Below are 17,030 nucleotides of genomic sequence, written 5' to 3'. Positions count from 1 at the left end.
AAGTGAAATTGTATCTAATAAAAATGTTGTGCAGTTTACCTAATTCATCTCCCCACATATGGTTCCCCTTATTTGTGTTCTGTGGGTGGGCTCGGACTTCCACGCCGCTCAATCAGTCCCTCTTGAAAAGAGAGAACATATGGGTCACATTTTTACATCTTGTTTGGTATGACAAGGCTGCAGCAGCGCCAGTGAGAACTGGGTGAGAACTGGGTGAGTACTGGGAGAGGGAGAGAGTTACTGGAGTTCAACACAACTCTGCTGTCATTCCCCATTACTGTTACAACCAGCTCTTGAGCATTTAAACCATTTCTTTACTCTCCGGTTCATTATTGACTGGACCCCTGTTACTGGAATACTAAAGGCAAATGATAAATAACTAGTGTAATAATAAGTGTTCAACAATAACAACGTGCTAACACTGTTAGCATACCGGTAATTGCATCTCTTAGCACACATCCAATGTAAGAGATTCAAAGGAAATAAGCCGAAGTAAAGCAGATGAACAGGATATGAACCTGTCTCCCTGTCTCTGTCATTATTCGGGATTTACAATATCAGTATTTTCCAAAATAGGGCAGATGAGATTAATCTGTTTATTGTCTGGATGCAATTTTTAACAAAGAAAAAGGAAGAACAAAAGCGGCACAGTCACTTTATAAAGGTAAACTACTCCATTAAAACCATCTGGTCTGCATTTTCAAAATGAAAACACTGAAAAAGACCCCCCCCCCCTTTTTTTTACCCCAAATCCTTGAGTTAATTATCGTGATTGTAGTAGCCAAGACATTTAAAGTCTTCTTGTGTTGATGTTTTGGCGGTTATCCGCTGACTTTCCACCGCGTCTTCAGGAAGAGCTCAGCTGCTTCCTAAAAAAGAAAGAATCGGCTCACTAAAACATCACGAATAATTCAGGATAACACGTCTCTTTGTACATCAGCAACAACAACACTCATTAAATGTCTTCTGACGTGGCAAAAGGTAGCAATATTGATTTGTTTAAGAAAAAGAGTTACTTCCATTTATATATACACATATATACTGTATATATATTTGTGTGTGTGTATGGGCATTGATCTGGTTCTTCTTTCTTTTTTGTTCTACTCTGTTTTGAAAATACCATATTTCAGAGAACTTAAAGATTTTTGGATGCTGCGTCTAAAATCTGCACTCTCTTAAAAGCCCACCTGCTTGCTGCATTTCTCTTGTCCTCGAGTCTCTTTTGAAGTGCAGCAGCTGCACGTGCAACACGTTTCCAGTCTTCGGGATTTTTATCTGAGATCTACTGAAGTGGCTTTAATAATCCAGAGGTGCCGCGATGGTGGTTTCAGCACCTGACACGGGCTCGTGTTTCCAGAGGCTTGTCATGAATCACCATGAGTTCCTACACGTCACCGTTTACAGAAGATATAGATTATCTTCTATAGGAACCATCCCATGTTTTCCATGGTGCAACGTGACCTTGCGCAGGAACTGTCAGCAGAAGCACATCTGCTGAGTTTCTTCAGCAGAACAAATGTTCTTTTGAAGCTGCCATTTTTTACCGGCACTTCTAAATCTAATTACATCCGTTGCCTTTTGCTCTGAAGGAACGCATACATTCATTACGCAAGATTAGAATTTAAATGCTGTAAGCAGGAGAACAATATTAAGTCACTTACGTGGAAGTTACAGACATGGGAAACATTTACAGTCACCTGAAGAAGATTTAAAGGACAGCAAATAGATTAAAATTGTTTTAACAAATACATTAATTTGTGAGGGTGGGGGAGGGGGGTGACTCATGTTGCGGTAATGTGGATCAGCTCTGGTTTAAAGCTAGAAAGGTGCTCATTCTATAAATAATTTGAGGTGCCTGATATTTCAAATGCTACTTTAAGTTTTAGGGGGCGTCACCTGACATGGACCTTAAAGTCTGCTACAAAAGGGCTGATCATTTGAGTCCCCCCTCCCGCCGGGAGACTGGTGGGGGTCTCTAATCTCAGGGCGGTTCAGCCTGTTGAGGTGCTTGAACGCAGGGACTTCATTAAGCTCCTCTATTGTTAACATCTGGCTCCTGAAGAACGGCTCTTTCTCTGCTAAATGTTGCCCGGGCTTAACGGGGGGATTTTATTTCACCGTGCAGTTGACGTTGGCAGCGGTGTCACGTCTGGCGGTGGAAACCCCTCAACTGTTGAGGTCACAGCAGATCAAATCAGAGCGTGCCGTTTTCCCTCCGATTCTCACGGGAACTGGGAATTCAACTCCATAAGATCCAAGGATATTTTACTGCACGCTGATTAAAATTCCCCTACAGTTATTAGTGACTTGGGCCAGAAAATGCCATCCCATTTACATTACATAATCCCTCCCCCCTTTTCTCTTCTGCTCCCCTCCCTTGGCAGGATGTCGCCATGGCAACATCCGACTCCCACTCCCGGGTCTGCAGTCATCCTCTGCAGCCGTCTCATCACGCAGCAAAGGCCTGTCAGTGTCCAGGCCCCGCTTTAGCATATTGATCCGCTGCGTTTGCTCGACGCCGTTCTTTGGATGGGTAACGCACCCGACACGATCAAGCACTGCCTGAGCTCTGAGCAACTCGTCCAGGACTACCCGTGGCTGAGACGCTGGCTGCTAGAGGAGAAGGTGGGCGTTGCTTTTCTTGCTGCTGCTTATCTGCTGCACATGCGCTGCCACATGACTCCCCTGTGGCAGCGGCTGCAGCAGCCGTCCATCGATGCTGCTGGCGGCTTATGTAACAGTCAAACAAATGCATAGAGCATGGGATTCTTAACCATGCATGCATGCAGAAATATTAATGCATCTACTGCCTTGTGCTGGATTATTCAGGTTGTCTTTGTACCATTTCTGAGTAAACAGGTTCCATAATTTATGCTATAGTAGATATACTCTGTGTAAGCGAATACGAGATTTTTAAAGAAATGCACTTTATTTATAATATTTAAAGAGTGCAGTGTTCACTTTACATGTCTTATAACCTTATCTAGTTTAATAACTTCACACATTAAGTCCCTCAGCAACATATAGGAAGTGACCTTTCAAACTGGTGGTGTCACGGACGCTATGTCTGAAATCCCCCCCAATACTCTGTGTAGGGGACCCAACAGCAGCCATTATGTAGGGCTGTCTAGGACCTCTGTGAACCTCATGTACTTAATCTCAACTGCCGACTGATGCTCCCTCGAGACCAATTTAAGCTTTATTTGAGTAGCTTCTGCAACTGAAAGCTGCAGATGTGTCGCCCACCTCCCAAAAATTGCACATGGAGGGACGATGAACCCTACGGAGACCAGGGGAACCATGACTGGTTTGACAAGCAGCATCATTTCTGGTTGCCACTGCGTCGACTTTATTACCATCTGCAGGAAGGGTGACGTGACAGCCGGTGGCTGTTAGCAATTTAATTTGGTTGTGGATGGATTTAATGAAATCTTGAGGAAAATGTTGACAATGGGCCAAGAAACCGCACCTTAAATTTGGGTGAGGTTCTGGTTTCCTGGGGAACTTTGACCTTCTGATCTTGATGAACGTTTGATCACAAAGCAACATACTACATTCTGTAACATTCTATTACTAGTGTCAATATACAGTATACTGTATATAAGTTATTTGTTAAATTGTACAGTTATCTTTAGGTTCCTCTATTAAAGGATGAGAGGACCCCCCCCTTACACACACACACACACACACACACACACACACACGCACACAGACACACACACACACACACACACACCTGCTGCCCCCACATGAACACGCACAAGGCTGTTTTGGGTTTTAGTCACATGCGGGGAAATGAGCTGCTTGTTTTTAAGCTGTTCAACCCCCATTAAAAGAAGGAAACTCAGATTTCTCTCTCCAGGCACCTTGATTCTCTAATCAGAATCAGTCTATAATCTGCCACCTCAATCAGCGATCTTTTCACTGAGGCTCACCCTCAAATGCAAGACGAGCAAAATGCGGTGCCAGACAAACTCACTGAATGTATCCCAATAATTGCAGCGATAGTTTTGGCCGTGTCACAATATGTGGGGAAATGAGCTAGCTGACAGAGGTCTCCGCTGTCCAATGGCTGATTATCTCGTTTCAGATTGTACTGTAACTTTTATCGCTCCAACCAAAGTGATCTAAATTTGTTCTCGACCCATTTAAAGTAAGCAAAGAAGTTGGTCAAATAGCCTCAAAAAGACCAACTGAGCTACAAAACGATTGGATATCACATCTGTTTTTTATCACCAACAGATGTGCCACGAAATATATCCCATCATCCTTTGGGGTCGCATGTGTGAAGGTACAAACGATGCAAAGTATTAGTAATTAAAGTTAAATGACACAATAGAACAACAACAAATGGCCAGCGAGTATTTTGTATTTATCAATCAGTAGGAGAAAAAATGAAATTAGCCAACCGGGGATTTCAGACATCTGTGGACACAAAAGTGAGGAGAGCAGCTCATTTCAAAACGCTGGTTTCTGTCTGAAACTTTGTTTTCATGGCCTAGATTACATTTAACTTGTACTGATGTATTTCTGGATTAAATGAACATAAAATCTAAAATAAAAAAAAGGCAAATTGATGCTAAAAATGAGTGCTTTTTGGCCTACATTGTAGTAACTTTCAAATATCTCTCATTCAGTTTCAGAGCTCATCTACAGTATATAAACCTGAAACTTTGTATTTTACAATTGAGGGTTAAAAGGATGAAATGCAGACTAGAAAAATTCCCCTTGTGGCTCAGCTGAAGTTCTTCTCGACCCTGGAGTTCATGACACATCTCCAGTTTGCGACGACAGACGTGAGCTTTGGTTCTCAGGTTTCAGGCACAGTGGGGCCTGTTGGCAGTAACATGCTCTGCAGCATCCCATGATAAACGGATGATTCAAGGCCTGCTCTCGGTGTCTCCTTGACTGGCGTTCTTTCCCTCATTATTTACGTCTCCGACAGACTCTCTCAGGACACGAGTATCCAAAGTTTGTGAAAGTCGTGGAAGTGGGCCCCAGAGACGGACTTCAAAATGAAAAGGTATCTCCTCTTTTCAGCCACAAATGTAATTTACGTGCATCTTGACATTGTGCAAACCTGAGATAGAACCTGAGATGTGCCGTAATTGTCAGGAACACATGTTTTACATCGGAATCAGAGCAGGATGACTCATTTGGATCGTTGCACTTCATCCGTCACCGCTTTACCACCTTCCTGCCGCACACCTGGGCCTCCACTGATTGCACTGACCACAAAAAATGGACCCACACAAACTAAAAAGGCAGACGCGACTGTTCCCGCCGGCAGGTTCCACCTCCCTTTAAAGCCAGTTCAAGCTGTTTCAGTCTCATTCTTCCTCAGGAAATACTTCCGACAGGGGTGAAAATCCAGCTGATAGACATGCTTTCCGGATCAGGTCTGCCTGTGATCGAGGCCACCAGTTTTGTCTCTTCAAAGTGGGTACCGCAGGTAATACGTCTTCTTAGTACAAACGGAACAAGCACTGAGCCATTTATTATTCTCTTTTCCGGGTCTACAGAGGCCCAGAGGAAACTCTCCATTTGTCGGACCCACTTCTGCTTTTACCTTGAATATTTTGTCCACTCGGTTTGAGTCGTCTGCGTCGCTTTTCCTGTCTAAAACCACTTTCAATGAAGAATGCAGGCTGTAGCAGGTTTTTTGTGTTGCTAACGGGTCTATACCCCACGTGTTTGGCTCCTCTGTGCAGATGGCGGACCACACAGATGTGCTTCGAGGAATCCAGAGGGCCCCTCATGTCCAGTATCCTGTCTTGACACCTAACATCCAAGGCTTCCAAGACGCCGTAAGTCCTCGATCTCTAATGCATCCAGTTGGGTGAACACACTTCCATTGGATTTGTCTCTTCTGCTTTTAGGTGGCGGCGGGTGCCAGTGAGGTGGCGGTGTTTGGGTCGGTGTCGGAAACATTCAGTAAAAAGAATATTAACTGCACTATTGATGAGAGCATGCTCAGGTTCCAGGATGTGATCAACGCAGCCAAAGAGCAGAAGATTCCTGTGCGTGGGTTAGTGCTCTTATTGTGAAAGGTCCCAATAGTCCTCTCTTTTTATGGAGTTGATATCAATTAGAGCCTTTATGTTTAAACTAAATAGGATGATGGAAAATCTGGCCAAAATTCAGATTATATCATAAAGTTTTATTCATTTGGTCCAGGCGGTCCAGAATTGACCATTAACCAACTTCACGGAATCAACATTTCGACCAGCAGTCAATTTTGAGGTCACACAAATATTTGTAACTCTTTAAGATTTGTTTTTGTTGATTAATAGTTGAGCAGTTAAGATGATACTGGGAAAGTGAGGTTCCTAGTGTGAAATACCAACAGATGATGTCTTCACACGCTCATAAGAGTTGTAACCTTTCAGATACATTTCTTGCGCCCTGGGATGCCCCTACGAAGGACACATGGAACCTTCCAAAGTTGCTGAGGTAACTTGTGCATTCGCCTTACACCACAACATTTATTAAAGCTGTTATAAGGTGGAGATGATGGTGCCGTAACCTCAACACATGGTGAGTTTGCGGCACCATGCTGCTTTAAACTAACTTAGCTCAACATCAAAGGTGCATTTACTTTATTTTTTTACTTTCCCCCCCCCAGGTAGCAAAGAGATTATATGGAATGGGCTGCTATGAGATCTCCCTGGGGGACACAATTGGAGTTGGAACCCCAGGTTCCATGCTTAAGATGCTGCAGAGTGTGATGAAGGAGGTGCCCGCTAACGCTTTAGCCGTTCACTGCCACGACACTTATGGGCAAGCTCTCCCCAACATCCTGACTGCTCTCCAGGTGAGAACAGAAAAGATGGGCTGTCTTGATAAAAAATTAAACAGTATCGTATACTCTATATTGTTTCCGTAGCAACAGTTTGAAAGGATGTCCAGGTCAGATTTTATAGGACAAATTAGCATCTGGAGCTATCAGCATCTGTAAGTGTTGGCCTTCTCTCCAAGAAAGTTCCAGTTCCCTCCAAAGATTATAATCATTCTGTTGGAGAAATACATTTATATATATTTCTTTTTTACAGTTTGTTTTTCACTTGACCTAAACAAAAGACAATTAAATTCCAGTCCTTAAATGAATTTAGGGCCAGCTCATCCAGCTCTGACTGGAATCCGTGTTCATCAAAGCCACTGTGTTTGTTGTCTGGACTGACGGGTGAATCAACCTGCAAATTCCCGGACAACCTGTGGTTTCATGAATGCACCGTCTGTTTGTGAGGCAGCGCAAGGCAAATGTGAAGGTCACAATGAAACGCTGAAAAACACAGGAACTATCAGTCAAAAAGAAGGAGGGGCATTCAGAAACATGATCTAATCTCACAAACTCCCCGCTGAAAATACGCCCAGAATCTTAATAACCATAAGATATTTCCCATCACAGAACACATATTGATGGAAAACTGTTACAGTGATGCTTTCTGTTTCTGCAAAGCTGGCAAAAAATGCACAATTCAGTGGAAATGCTGCAATCAGGGGTGTTTTCTCTTTCTCTGCAAACGAACATAAATCCAGACATAAAACCGAAGCGACACAGATACGGCTGTCTCTGGAGCACAGAGGAAGAACGGCATCGGGGGGTGAGCAGATGTGAGGGGGTCAGGACAAAGGCTCACCTATTTGGTGTCTGTTGGACAAAGCGGCTGAGAGCTAGGTAGATGGACGGGCCCCCGGGGGGCTTCTTACTCATCTGTCATTTAGCTGTTGAACTCTCTGACAATGATGCATTTAAGGCCCGGTGGAAAACTGCCCTTTCATTCACCGACCCCGAATATGCCACAAATGGTGCTGCAGCTGCCGACCCAGCTCTAGAAACTTCTAATATCCTCTATCGTGTGCTAATTAAAGCTGGCATCACTCAGGACCAGCAAAGACTGCTGGAATTATTTTCAAATTACAGACTTGGAGAGAAAATCAATATGTAATCTCTATTATACTTCCTGATGGATTTTTCCATTTCCTGGTACTGCAAAAACATCATTTCTTCACCCAGATCACCTGATCTGCATTAAAGAAAAACGTCCCCCACGACATCATCATCACTCAACTTGAGGGTTCCTTATTTTCAGGCCACAAGGACATCAACCATGTTCTGAAATTTGCTTTCTTTAAAACTGTAGATTAGGGAATCAGGTGTTATTGTCTGTCAGGGGATCCTGTGGCTTTGTGACCAGAAACCCAGTTACAACAAACTACCCATGTCTGTGTATGTAATAACACTCCACAGCTTGTAATTACTGCAGTTTATTTCAGTGTAATTGATGCTGTAGATAGAAGAAACTGTAAATGTGAGTAAAATAAGTGTAGAGTTGGTGGGTGAAATCAATCCCTTCCTCCATTACCCATAAACCTTAACCTGCACAGCAGGGTGCTAATGTAGGAAATGCTACCCAGGGTCCTATTGGACCCAGGGGTAACATTTGGAGCCATGTGTTGGTCGGACATGCTGAGGAAAGCTTTCGTTCTTTATGCTCCACGGAAAAAACCTCCACACACTTGATGCCGCTGCATGTTTTTCTTTTGCCGTCTTTAATAAGTAGACAACTGTCTCTGAGAACTGTAATATTTCCGTGTGGCGGTCTGTGCTGTCAGGGTGAAATATTTATTGCACTTGGTTGTACTTCCTAACGCACTCTGTCAGGATACAAAACACCGTGGGTGGAGTTGCTCCCAAAACCAGCGCTTCCTCCTGATTATCGGCGGTGCCACAGGACTCGGCTGCGTCCGCGTGTAATATACCCAAAACCTAAATGTGAGCCTGGACTTGTTCTGAAAGAATGCAGCCGTCACGTGACCGCAGGAAAAAAAAAAGCCTGGAATGCTTAAACAAAATGGAAATGAAAGATTTTATCACAATTCTTTTTTATCTCTCCTGAGTGCCAGAAGCCCACACCACCAACTGGGAGAGAAATGAACTCCCCCAGCGCTGCCATCTCCGAGTCACCCCTATTGTTCCCGATAAAGACATTCCTCTGTCTTTGTACCTTTTCTTTCTTTTTCCCCCCAGGAGGTCCGGGGGTGGGTGAATAACCTGCTCCTGACAGGTCACACAATGACATCGTACGCACTTAGATTTCACAGGCTTGGCAAGAAAAATGATTTACTCTTAGCCGTAGTTCGGGTGTACTTTTTAACTCCCACATGCTGGGTTATTCAGCGTGACCTGTTTATCTACGGGATTTTCTTTCCCTCTGAGCAACAAAGGGAACCTTCAGTAGTGTTTGTGGTCTTTCCGTAAGGAAATGTTCAACCGCGATGGGCCGAGGGGACCGCGGTGTTTTGGTAACGGTGAAACGATCTGCTGCCTGGAAGTGTGCTCAGTCTGGAGTAAACAACAACATTACGCTACGATGAACCCTGAGTGCAGCGCAGACAGCTGCACTCACGCACGACTGCATCGGGATTTATGAAAGCTTATTACAAGAGAAATACAGAGACGGCACTGATTGAATACAACCCAAACAATCACTGTGTACAGTATCTACATGCCAAATATGTTTTAAAATTGACATGTCAACAACATTTTCAGATACAGTTTCAGCGGTTTGTTGTCCATGAAAGCAGACCAGAAACAGTAAAAAGTAAGGTTGCGTTTCTCTGCATTTGTGGTACAGCTGAGTTCAGTCTGGTCTCTTCCAGTATATCCAGTAAATCCAGTATATCAGTGGGCTAAATGACGGGTGTTTTCCCTCATCTTGATTTGTGAGTCTTGATCATGAATAATCAGCAATTACCAGAAAGCAGATGGCTTTTCGCTGTCACGTTAGGGGACGGGTCTCCGTTGATCAGTGGACCTGTGACCTGTAGTTGGGGGGTTACCACACCAGCCTGTGCCGCTGTTTTACTGTCTTTCCTAAATCTTGACTAGATTAAGCGAACGCCAACTCTGACCCACGCAACACAGCCTTTAAAGCTGAGTAAATCCATCAAATACGGTAGAAGAGGAAGCGGAGACCACAGCTACAGACGCACTATTACAGATCTGTAAAGTTAAAAAGCATCGCGCCTAGAAAAAAAAGTTAATCTTGATGTTCCCCCTCCGGTGCTGTAGCTGCCCTCCATTATGTGGGCTTTGCGCTACACTCGGCTTATTTATGGTTTCCTGGGAAGAGGTGATATATGTGTCAGCACTGGATCTTTGGACGTCTTGGTTTATGTGGCCGTGGCTGAAACACCGCTGCCTCGTAAGGCACGCTCTCTCTGTGACGCAATTGGAAAACCACACCGGGGGCACGTCCGTCTCCGTCCCGTCCACTTGGAGTGAAAAACGTCAACAAGATTATGCCAAATCATGCCATTTTATAAGTGTGTCTTTATCCAGGAATGTATTGTTTTCCTACGGTCCTGAATATGGCTTTTTCAGCACGGCGGTCACATCTGGTTTCTGGGTAGTGTGAAGCTAACTGAGTGCTGGCAAGGCGAAGCTGCTGACCACCAGTTCCTGCACGATTAGCGTCCGGAGGCGCGAGGCGGGCTGCTCAAGGAGTGTTTTGTTCCTCTAGGAAACACTATGCCAAGGACCCTTGGCCCTACGTGGTTAGCAGCTGAAAGTGAGAGGATTGGCGCGGTAGATTACAACTCTGTGTTTACACTACAAAAAAAAATCTGCCTCGTACAATATCCGTCTCTGGCTCTCACCAAGGTCTGGAAATCCTGTGCACCACACACCCCTGAGAAGATCTCCTCCTCCTCCCACCCCTGCTCCTCCCGTTGCGGTGCCAATATAAACAGCAATTATGGCCGGCTCAGACGTCCACTGAAAGGAGCTGGGTTTTTTCTTTTTTTTTGGAGGGGGGCTGGAGAAAGAAAACGACAACAACCAATTAGCAACATTGTTTAAATAAAGACAGCGAAGGATCTTAATTTAGCTGGCTTAGCCTGGCTGGAACGCCCTCGTGAGCAGATACCACTGAGAGGATCGGCGTGTTCATTTAGCCTCTCTGTGGGAGCCTCTGACATCTGGCTTAGCCATGGAAGCTGGAAAACATCTTTAATATTCTCATGACAGGGACATGTGGAAAAGATCCAGAGACCTTAGTCCATAATGACTCTGAAATCTTAAAGGTCTGCCTTCATCTTTTTATGAGTTCATCTTTTTTAAATTGTGGTCATCAACTACACCACGGTTTATGTTTATGTGGGCAGCATTGAGCTGGAGAAATGAAACAAATATATCAATAGGAGCTAACAAATCAAGAGATTTTAAGATTTTAGCTACAATGTAAAACAAAAGAACAAAGAAGAGGGAAGTGGGGGGTATCCCACAAATAATAACAGCAGACTGCTTCCACAGCTAATGTTTGGATTTGCCACAATAGGAAAGTTGTTAAATAAAGCAGCATTCCCAATATCGGGATATTTTCCCCTTGAATTCCACACAAACGGTTTTCTTCTTAATGGAGTTGCTTTTGCTCTTTGTGAATTAATAAGTCTAATATTTAAGATTGAGCTCTTCTATGCAGCAAGTGCACAAATATCCTCAGCTGAAAGGGCTGTAGTAACTTTTTATATATATATATATTTTTTTACTACTTTCTTTGTAGCAATAAGAATCTTTGGGTGTGAGGGATCAGCAGTGCTGTTAAAACACAAAAAAACAGAAGAATCCCAAACGCGGATCTACAGTTTCAAGTGATCCAGGCGGTAATTATGTCGCAGGAGTGGTTTAGGCGGCTGAGGAGGATGAGTGTGCCGTCCTGCGGCTGTGCCCACTCATCGCTGAGACATGAGGCCACAGTTCTTCCCCAACAGCTGAAATACATGAGTGCAATAGAGCAGAACTGCCCGACAGAACATGGACTGCAGTTCCTGGACAGTACCTGAGCGGAGGCCCTGAATGTGTCCGTGTGTGTGTGTGTGCTTTGGCAGATGGGGATCTGTGTGGTCGATTCCGCAGTAGCTGGCCTGGGAGGTTGCCCGTACGCTCAAGGCTCATCTGGAAACGTTGCAACAGAGGACGTTCTCTACATGCTCAATGGCATGGGCATTGAAACTGTAAGTATGTCTTTCTTATCCTGACACATCAGTCAAGTAGAGCTCATTCACATAAACAGCTGGTTCTGCAAACACACAGCTCCAGGTATATATCTTTTACGATATTAGTGGTTTCACTCTGCTTGCACGGAGCACCCAGTGACGCATGTGCCAACTCAGGACCAATTTATTTAGCAACTCCTACCCCTGGTGGCCGAAGACCGTCACTGCGGCTCAGCTCTGCATCACTTGTTGCACGCCTTTGTCCACTTTGGCCCTATTTGGACTAATAAAAGGTGTCATGTTGTAACTGCGCTTCATTGTTTCTGCAGGGTGTGAATCTGGCCAAAGTTATAGAAGCTGGGGATTTTATTTGCTGCGCTCTACAGCGAAAGACAAATTCCAAGGTTGCCCAGGCCAGAGGCGACGGGCTGTGATTCAGGAGAGACAACTTTAGTATCTGTTTTCCTCCCCTGTTGCTGCTGCATGCTCCCTGATGTGTTGCTATGCATTCAAAAGTGAATTATATCTTCATCAGACATCGATTACTGCAATCCAAATGCTGTGTTTAATGTGTCGAGATCAGCGGGAATCTGTTTTTTTTGCTCTTTCATAGTCCATTATTGCGCTGTATTTTTGCACACAATTAACATCCCAGGATGTATTCGATGATTATCTCCAGTCTGTGACAATTGTGACAATGGCTGTCTTTGTGAATCAACAACAAAAACTAGAAATCGACTCGTGTCTTTGGCCCCGTCCACCTCACAAAGCAGTGATAAGCATTTATGTGTTGGCTCACGTCTGAGCCCACTGTTGTCTCATCCATGTGAAACCAAACACTTGTGATGATGAACTGATCACAAAGAAGAAGAAGAAGAAAAACCCCTCTGCAAAACACTTGTGCACTTTATTTCTCTGAAGGCGTTCCCAAAGTCTGCTTCTGGCAAATTCCGTGGGGGGAAATAAACTGGCAGTCTAATCTGAAGTTCCTAGATGCCACAGAAAAATGTAAAGGCAATCTCTGAAGAGTTTGTGGTGCCCTCAGTTTCGCTGGAGAAGTGCCTCTTGATTGCTGAAAAGAAATATTTTCCTCTTTCTGTATGTAGGGCGGTGCGTGTGAGCATCTTCTCAAGCAAGCTTAATTGACTGACTGTTTCTAATGGTGCTTCTGTCTGTGCTCGCTTTGCTGTCTGTAAAATAAATAAGAGAACAATGACAACAGGATCTAAAAGCACTTTTTGCTTTATTTTTTTCTGAATTGTGCAAATTGCTGGAAATTCCAGCCGGATATCACATTTGAATTTGGTAATGAGAGTGGGGAGGATCATTAGGAGAGTTTGAACAACAAGATTTTTTGATTAAATATTTGAGCAAAATTGGCCCATTTGCAAATGAGGTTTAAAAATATGGCAATCTCCTTGCAGCCACAAGTTTTTAATGGGTTGAAATCCTGAAAAGTGTTATAATTATATTATAATTTCAACTCTGGAAGAAGGAAAAACTCTCTCTGATACCTGGGGAGAAAAGGCCATGCTAAAATTAGCCACCTTTGCATGGCAGCAATCACACCAAACTAAACGATGTTCCATCAGGATGGAGGGGATCGCTTTTCTGAGCACTTTTCTGAGAGCTCCAAAGAAAATTCAAGCCTCTAATGATGTCCGGTGGGAGTAAAACACACAGCAAAAACATCAGGTGACTTCAAAACTCAAAGAGGACAAATAAAGTCCAGGTTGGTAACAAGAAAAGAAGCTTCAGGAAGAGTTGTGGGTGAAAAAGAGAAAGGGACACGTGTGCTATGAACTAAAACGTTCGACGCAGGGAGAGTTCATCAAAGTGATCGTTTCATCTTCACGCCTCAGATGCTGACTCTGGTCAAAGGCTAATTACAGAAAATATCATTTGATGCACTGCGAGTTTGCTCTTTCATCTGTCTGACGTGGATGGTGAAGCTGGCAACAGCCAGCGGACGCTCAGCAAAGGAAGAGACGGGTGCTGAAGAGGCGTCTGCATGTGTTTCAGACCAAATGTGTCTGACAAAAGCCTCAGAACATCTCTGTTCTGAGATGTGAATCAACAGCACAACGCCGGCTCGCTGCAGCACACACAGTTAAAACGTCACTCAGGTTAATAAACCACATGGACATGTGTCTCCTCGTTAGGGGCTATTTTAACCAACCAAGGAAGCAGTTCCATTCTGCAGCCGACGGGACTCTTGGTCGCCTTTTTATTGTTTTCCTTTTAGTTTCTAAAGGTTTCTGTTTTCCTGGTCAATTTGTGAGTTGTCAGGTGGGATATCGGGTGAGATTCCAGGCGAATAATTCACAAAACACGGTGGACACACTAACATTTGATTTCTCCTTCGCATTCTTTGCTCGTTACTCGTTAAGCCCGTTGTGAGTGAGCGGCGGACTCACCTGCGGCTCCACAGCTCATGAGTCAGTTGCCCCCTGCTGTGACACCGCAGCCTGGACTGGTTTGATAAGCTCAGATTTTTCCTCTCGTCATCTCTGCCACAAAATCAATGAACTCGCAACAGATCCGACATGTCCTCCAGGTATAAGCGCTTTATTTGGTTGAATGAAAATGGACCACCTTAAAACCTTCCTATGTTTTAAACATGATCACAGACAAGAGTCGCTGCTGAAAGTGGAATTCAGCATCAATGAATTTGCAGAACAGGTTACCTGAATGTGACAGCAAAACCGTCAGTCATTTCAGATCTTCCATTTAAAGATTAATAGAACTCGTGAAAATAGGAGATAACATCAGCTTTGATTGGCAGCAGGAGCTGACTGTCAAACTGAATCAGGGTGAGAACTAGATCATTATGACACAGTCGCTTTTCTCAGGATGCTGACAGAGTTTTTCCTCTCTCCTTTTTAACATCCTGCAAGACAAAAGACGCCAGAAGATGAGAAAGATGACTGAAGAAAGGCGACGGCTTTAAAAGGGAGGCATGTTCTTTGACTCACCATATTTTACTCATCAGAGTTAGAGGCAGTAATATAGCAATCCCAACCAGCAACACAGCAGCGAAAGGCAACAGAAGGTAATCTGAAAAGATCAAATTAGCGACATAAGAGTAAATTTTCAACAGCATAAAAATAGATTTTGGTTGTGTCGTAAATCTGCTAAAAATATCGACCTGGGGAAAACACGTGAATAAAGGATCCTTATAAGTGGTGACAAGAAATTTCTTATAGATTATGAAATTTTCATTTCTGAATAATCCTGCTCGATAACAGCTGTTTAGACACCAACATTACACTTAAAAATTCAGGAAGCTCAGACTCTATATGGAAACAAAAATAAAGGTATTGAATTGTCAGAGGTCAAAGTTCTGTGATGATCTTCCCAGTCTCATCACCTTCCAGCATGACCACTTTTGCCACCTGCCTGCATATTTTCCGTTGGACCGTGCGTGATCTGCCTCCGAGTCATCAACCTCAGGCAGTTTGGAAGGACTTTTCCAGGGTTCCACTGAAATATGGGTGCAGGGGGAAAAAGGGGAAAAATGAAATCATTCCTCTGAACTCTCTGAACTGCTTACAGATCAAACCCGTACTCACCAAAATGCGATCTGTTGTGGAACACACTCTGAATTTTGCTGCACTTCAGGAGATGCTCACCATGCTGCCCCTTGCACGAGCATGGGCGGTGTAGTGGCGTGCCCACGGTGGCAAAAAATGCCGCTTTACATTCTGAATCGGTGCCGAGGATGCGGGATGGATCCATGTCAGCCCAGCATTCACCTTGTCCAAGTTCGCTGTCGCTGCATTCTACTTCTCCAGAGCTCCAGCATTTGATTTGGAAAGTTTTTAACCTATCTCTGTCCAAAGAGAGTAAATATCTTACTCGCTGACATTGAATGTCACTAACGGAGTGCTAATGTAATGTAATAATAAAGCTCTACAAACTTACAAAATTCTTCCAGATGTTTAACTGCAAAATGAATTCATTTAACATGGAAGTTCACCTTTTGAGAGCTGGGTAGATTGTTCATAATCACCTGTGCTAGTGAATATTAAACGTTTTTGTGGTGATTTGGCGCCCCCACTGGTCAGAATGCAGATTGCAAGATTTGAGGCAGTGAACATAAATGGATGTGGGTTTTTTTGTTGTTTCTTTTTACTAAGTAAACAGCTTTTTTTATTTTTACTTGTCGATATTTGGAAATAGAAATTGGGATCATGCTGAATAACAGATCTGTGTTTTTTGGACACACGTAGAGAAAATCTGCACCTTCAGCAGCAAACAAAAAGCTTTTAGCCGCAGTCAGAATTCCACCTAGAACAGCTTTGTTCTTGGTTTTGTCCTTTGTTTGTTCCTTTGTCTGACCCATGCTAAGGGTGTAACAGCTTTACTGGGAACTGTAGGTGTCCAATTCAATTCAGAGGAATAAATTAATAAAGGTAAATAAGTTTTTTTTTTAAAATTAAAAATCCTAAATTTTCCTCCATTTTTTTTTCTAAATGCATTTTTTTTAATTCAAAATTGGATCACATTTTATTAATTTGCATAGATTTATAAAATGCAAATGTCGGCCTTCTTCTCTTTATATATAAAGATGGGGGTTGATGCTTTTTCTTTTTTTTTTACAGCTGCACTTTTTTTGTTTAAGCTCCTGAAAGCATTTGTGGGATTAAATTAGTTCCAACAAATACAAAGCAAAAAGAGAGAGGAAAAAAAACAAAACAGGAAGAAACATCGTGGGAATAAAGAAACTGGAATTTCAGTACTAATGGATGCATTTCACACGCACACATGCGCTCGCACACGCACTCACACAAGACGACGGTCATTTTTCCTGATGCACTCTTATTCTCACATTTGTCTTTGATCAGAGGGCCATATAGCTTATTCGATACATTCTGGGAGATACATTGGAGAGATCCAATTGAAAGAAAAGTAAGAAGGCCAGAAACAGAGATGAAAGTAACAGAATATAGAAATGTGCCAGCTCATTTAGCTCCGCTGAGACTCAGCTGCAGCCAGATGGCTCCTCGGCGCCGTGATCGCTCTTTGCC

At 43.5% G+C, this 17,030-nt stretch overlaps 2 protein-coding genes across 3 annotated transcripts in view; one reads left to right on the top strand and one right to left on the bottom strand.

Annotated features, from left to right (window-relative positions):
- Positions 1–2,413: 2,413 nt before the first annotated feature.
- hmgcll1 (3-hydroxymethyl-3-methylglutaryl-CoA lyase like 1) lies at positions 2,414–15,033 on the top strand. 2 transcript variants are annotated; one of them, XM_029834957.1, is made up of 9 exons: positions 2,414–2,625; positions 4,946–5,023; positions 5,345–5,452; positions 5,712–5,807; positions 5,880–6,028; positions 6,390–6,453; positions 6,626–6,814; positions 11,893–12,018; positions 14,898–15,033. In XM_029834957.1, the coding sequence occupies exons 1-9, from the start codon at positions 2,530–2,532 to the stop codon at positions 14,916–14,918; spliced, it is 927 nt and encodes a 308-aa protein (XP_029690817.1). In that variant the 5' UTR covers positions 2,414–2,529; the 3' UTR covers positions 14,919–15,033. The 2 variants fall into 2 exon arrangements, with proteins under 2 accessions (XP_029690817.1, XP_003964220.1); XM_003964171.2 differs by lacking the exon at positions 14,898–15,033 and adding an exon at positions 12,330–14,014.
- The window catches only part of gfral (GDNF family receptor alpha like), a 5,003-nt gene continuing 2,270 nt past the window's right edge, over positions 14,298–17,030 (bottom strand). The window contains exons 7-10 of the mRNA XM_011603411.2: positions 15,573–15,832; positions 15,400–15,483; positions 14,976–15,057; positions 14,298–14,890 (exon numbers count right to left, since the gene is read on the bottom strand). Of these exons, the coding sequence (XP_011601713.2) occupies positions 14,821–14,890; positions 14,976–15,057; positions 15,400–15,483; positions 15,573–15,832 (496 nt within the window). The 3' untranslated portion in view covers positions 14,298–14,820. The remainder of the gene's footprint in view (positions 14,891–14,975; positions 15,058–15,399; positions 15,484–15,572; positions 15,833–17,030) is intronic.

Source organism: Takifugu rubripes, chromosome 4 (assembly GCF_901000725.2).
Source record: "Takifugu rubripes chromosome 4, fTakRub1.2, whole genome shotgun sequence".
In the NCBI taxonomy this organism is placed as follows: domain Eukaryota; kingdom Metazoa; phylum Chordata; class Actinopteri; order Tetraodontiformes; family Tetraodontidae; genus Takifugu; species Takifugu rubripes.
Note: the sequence above shows the minus strand (reverse complement) of the source record. Positions and strands in the feature narration are given on the sequence as shown.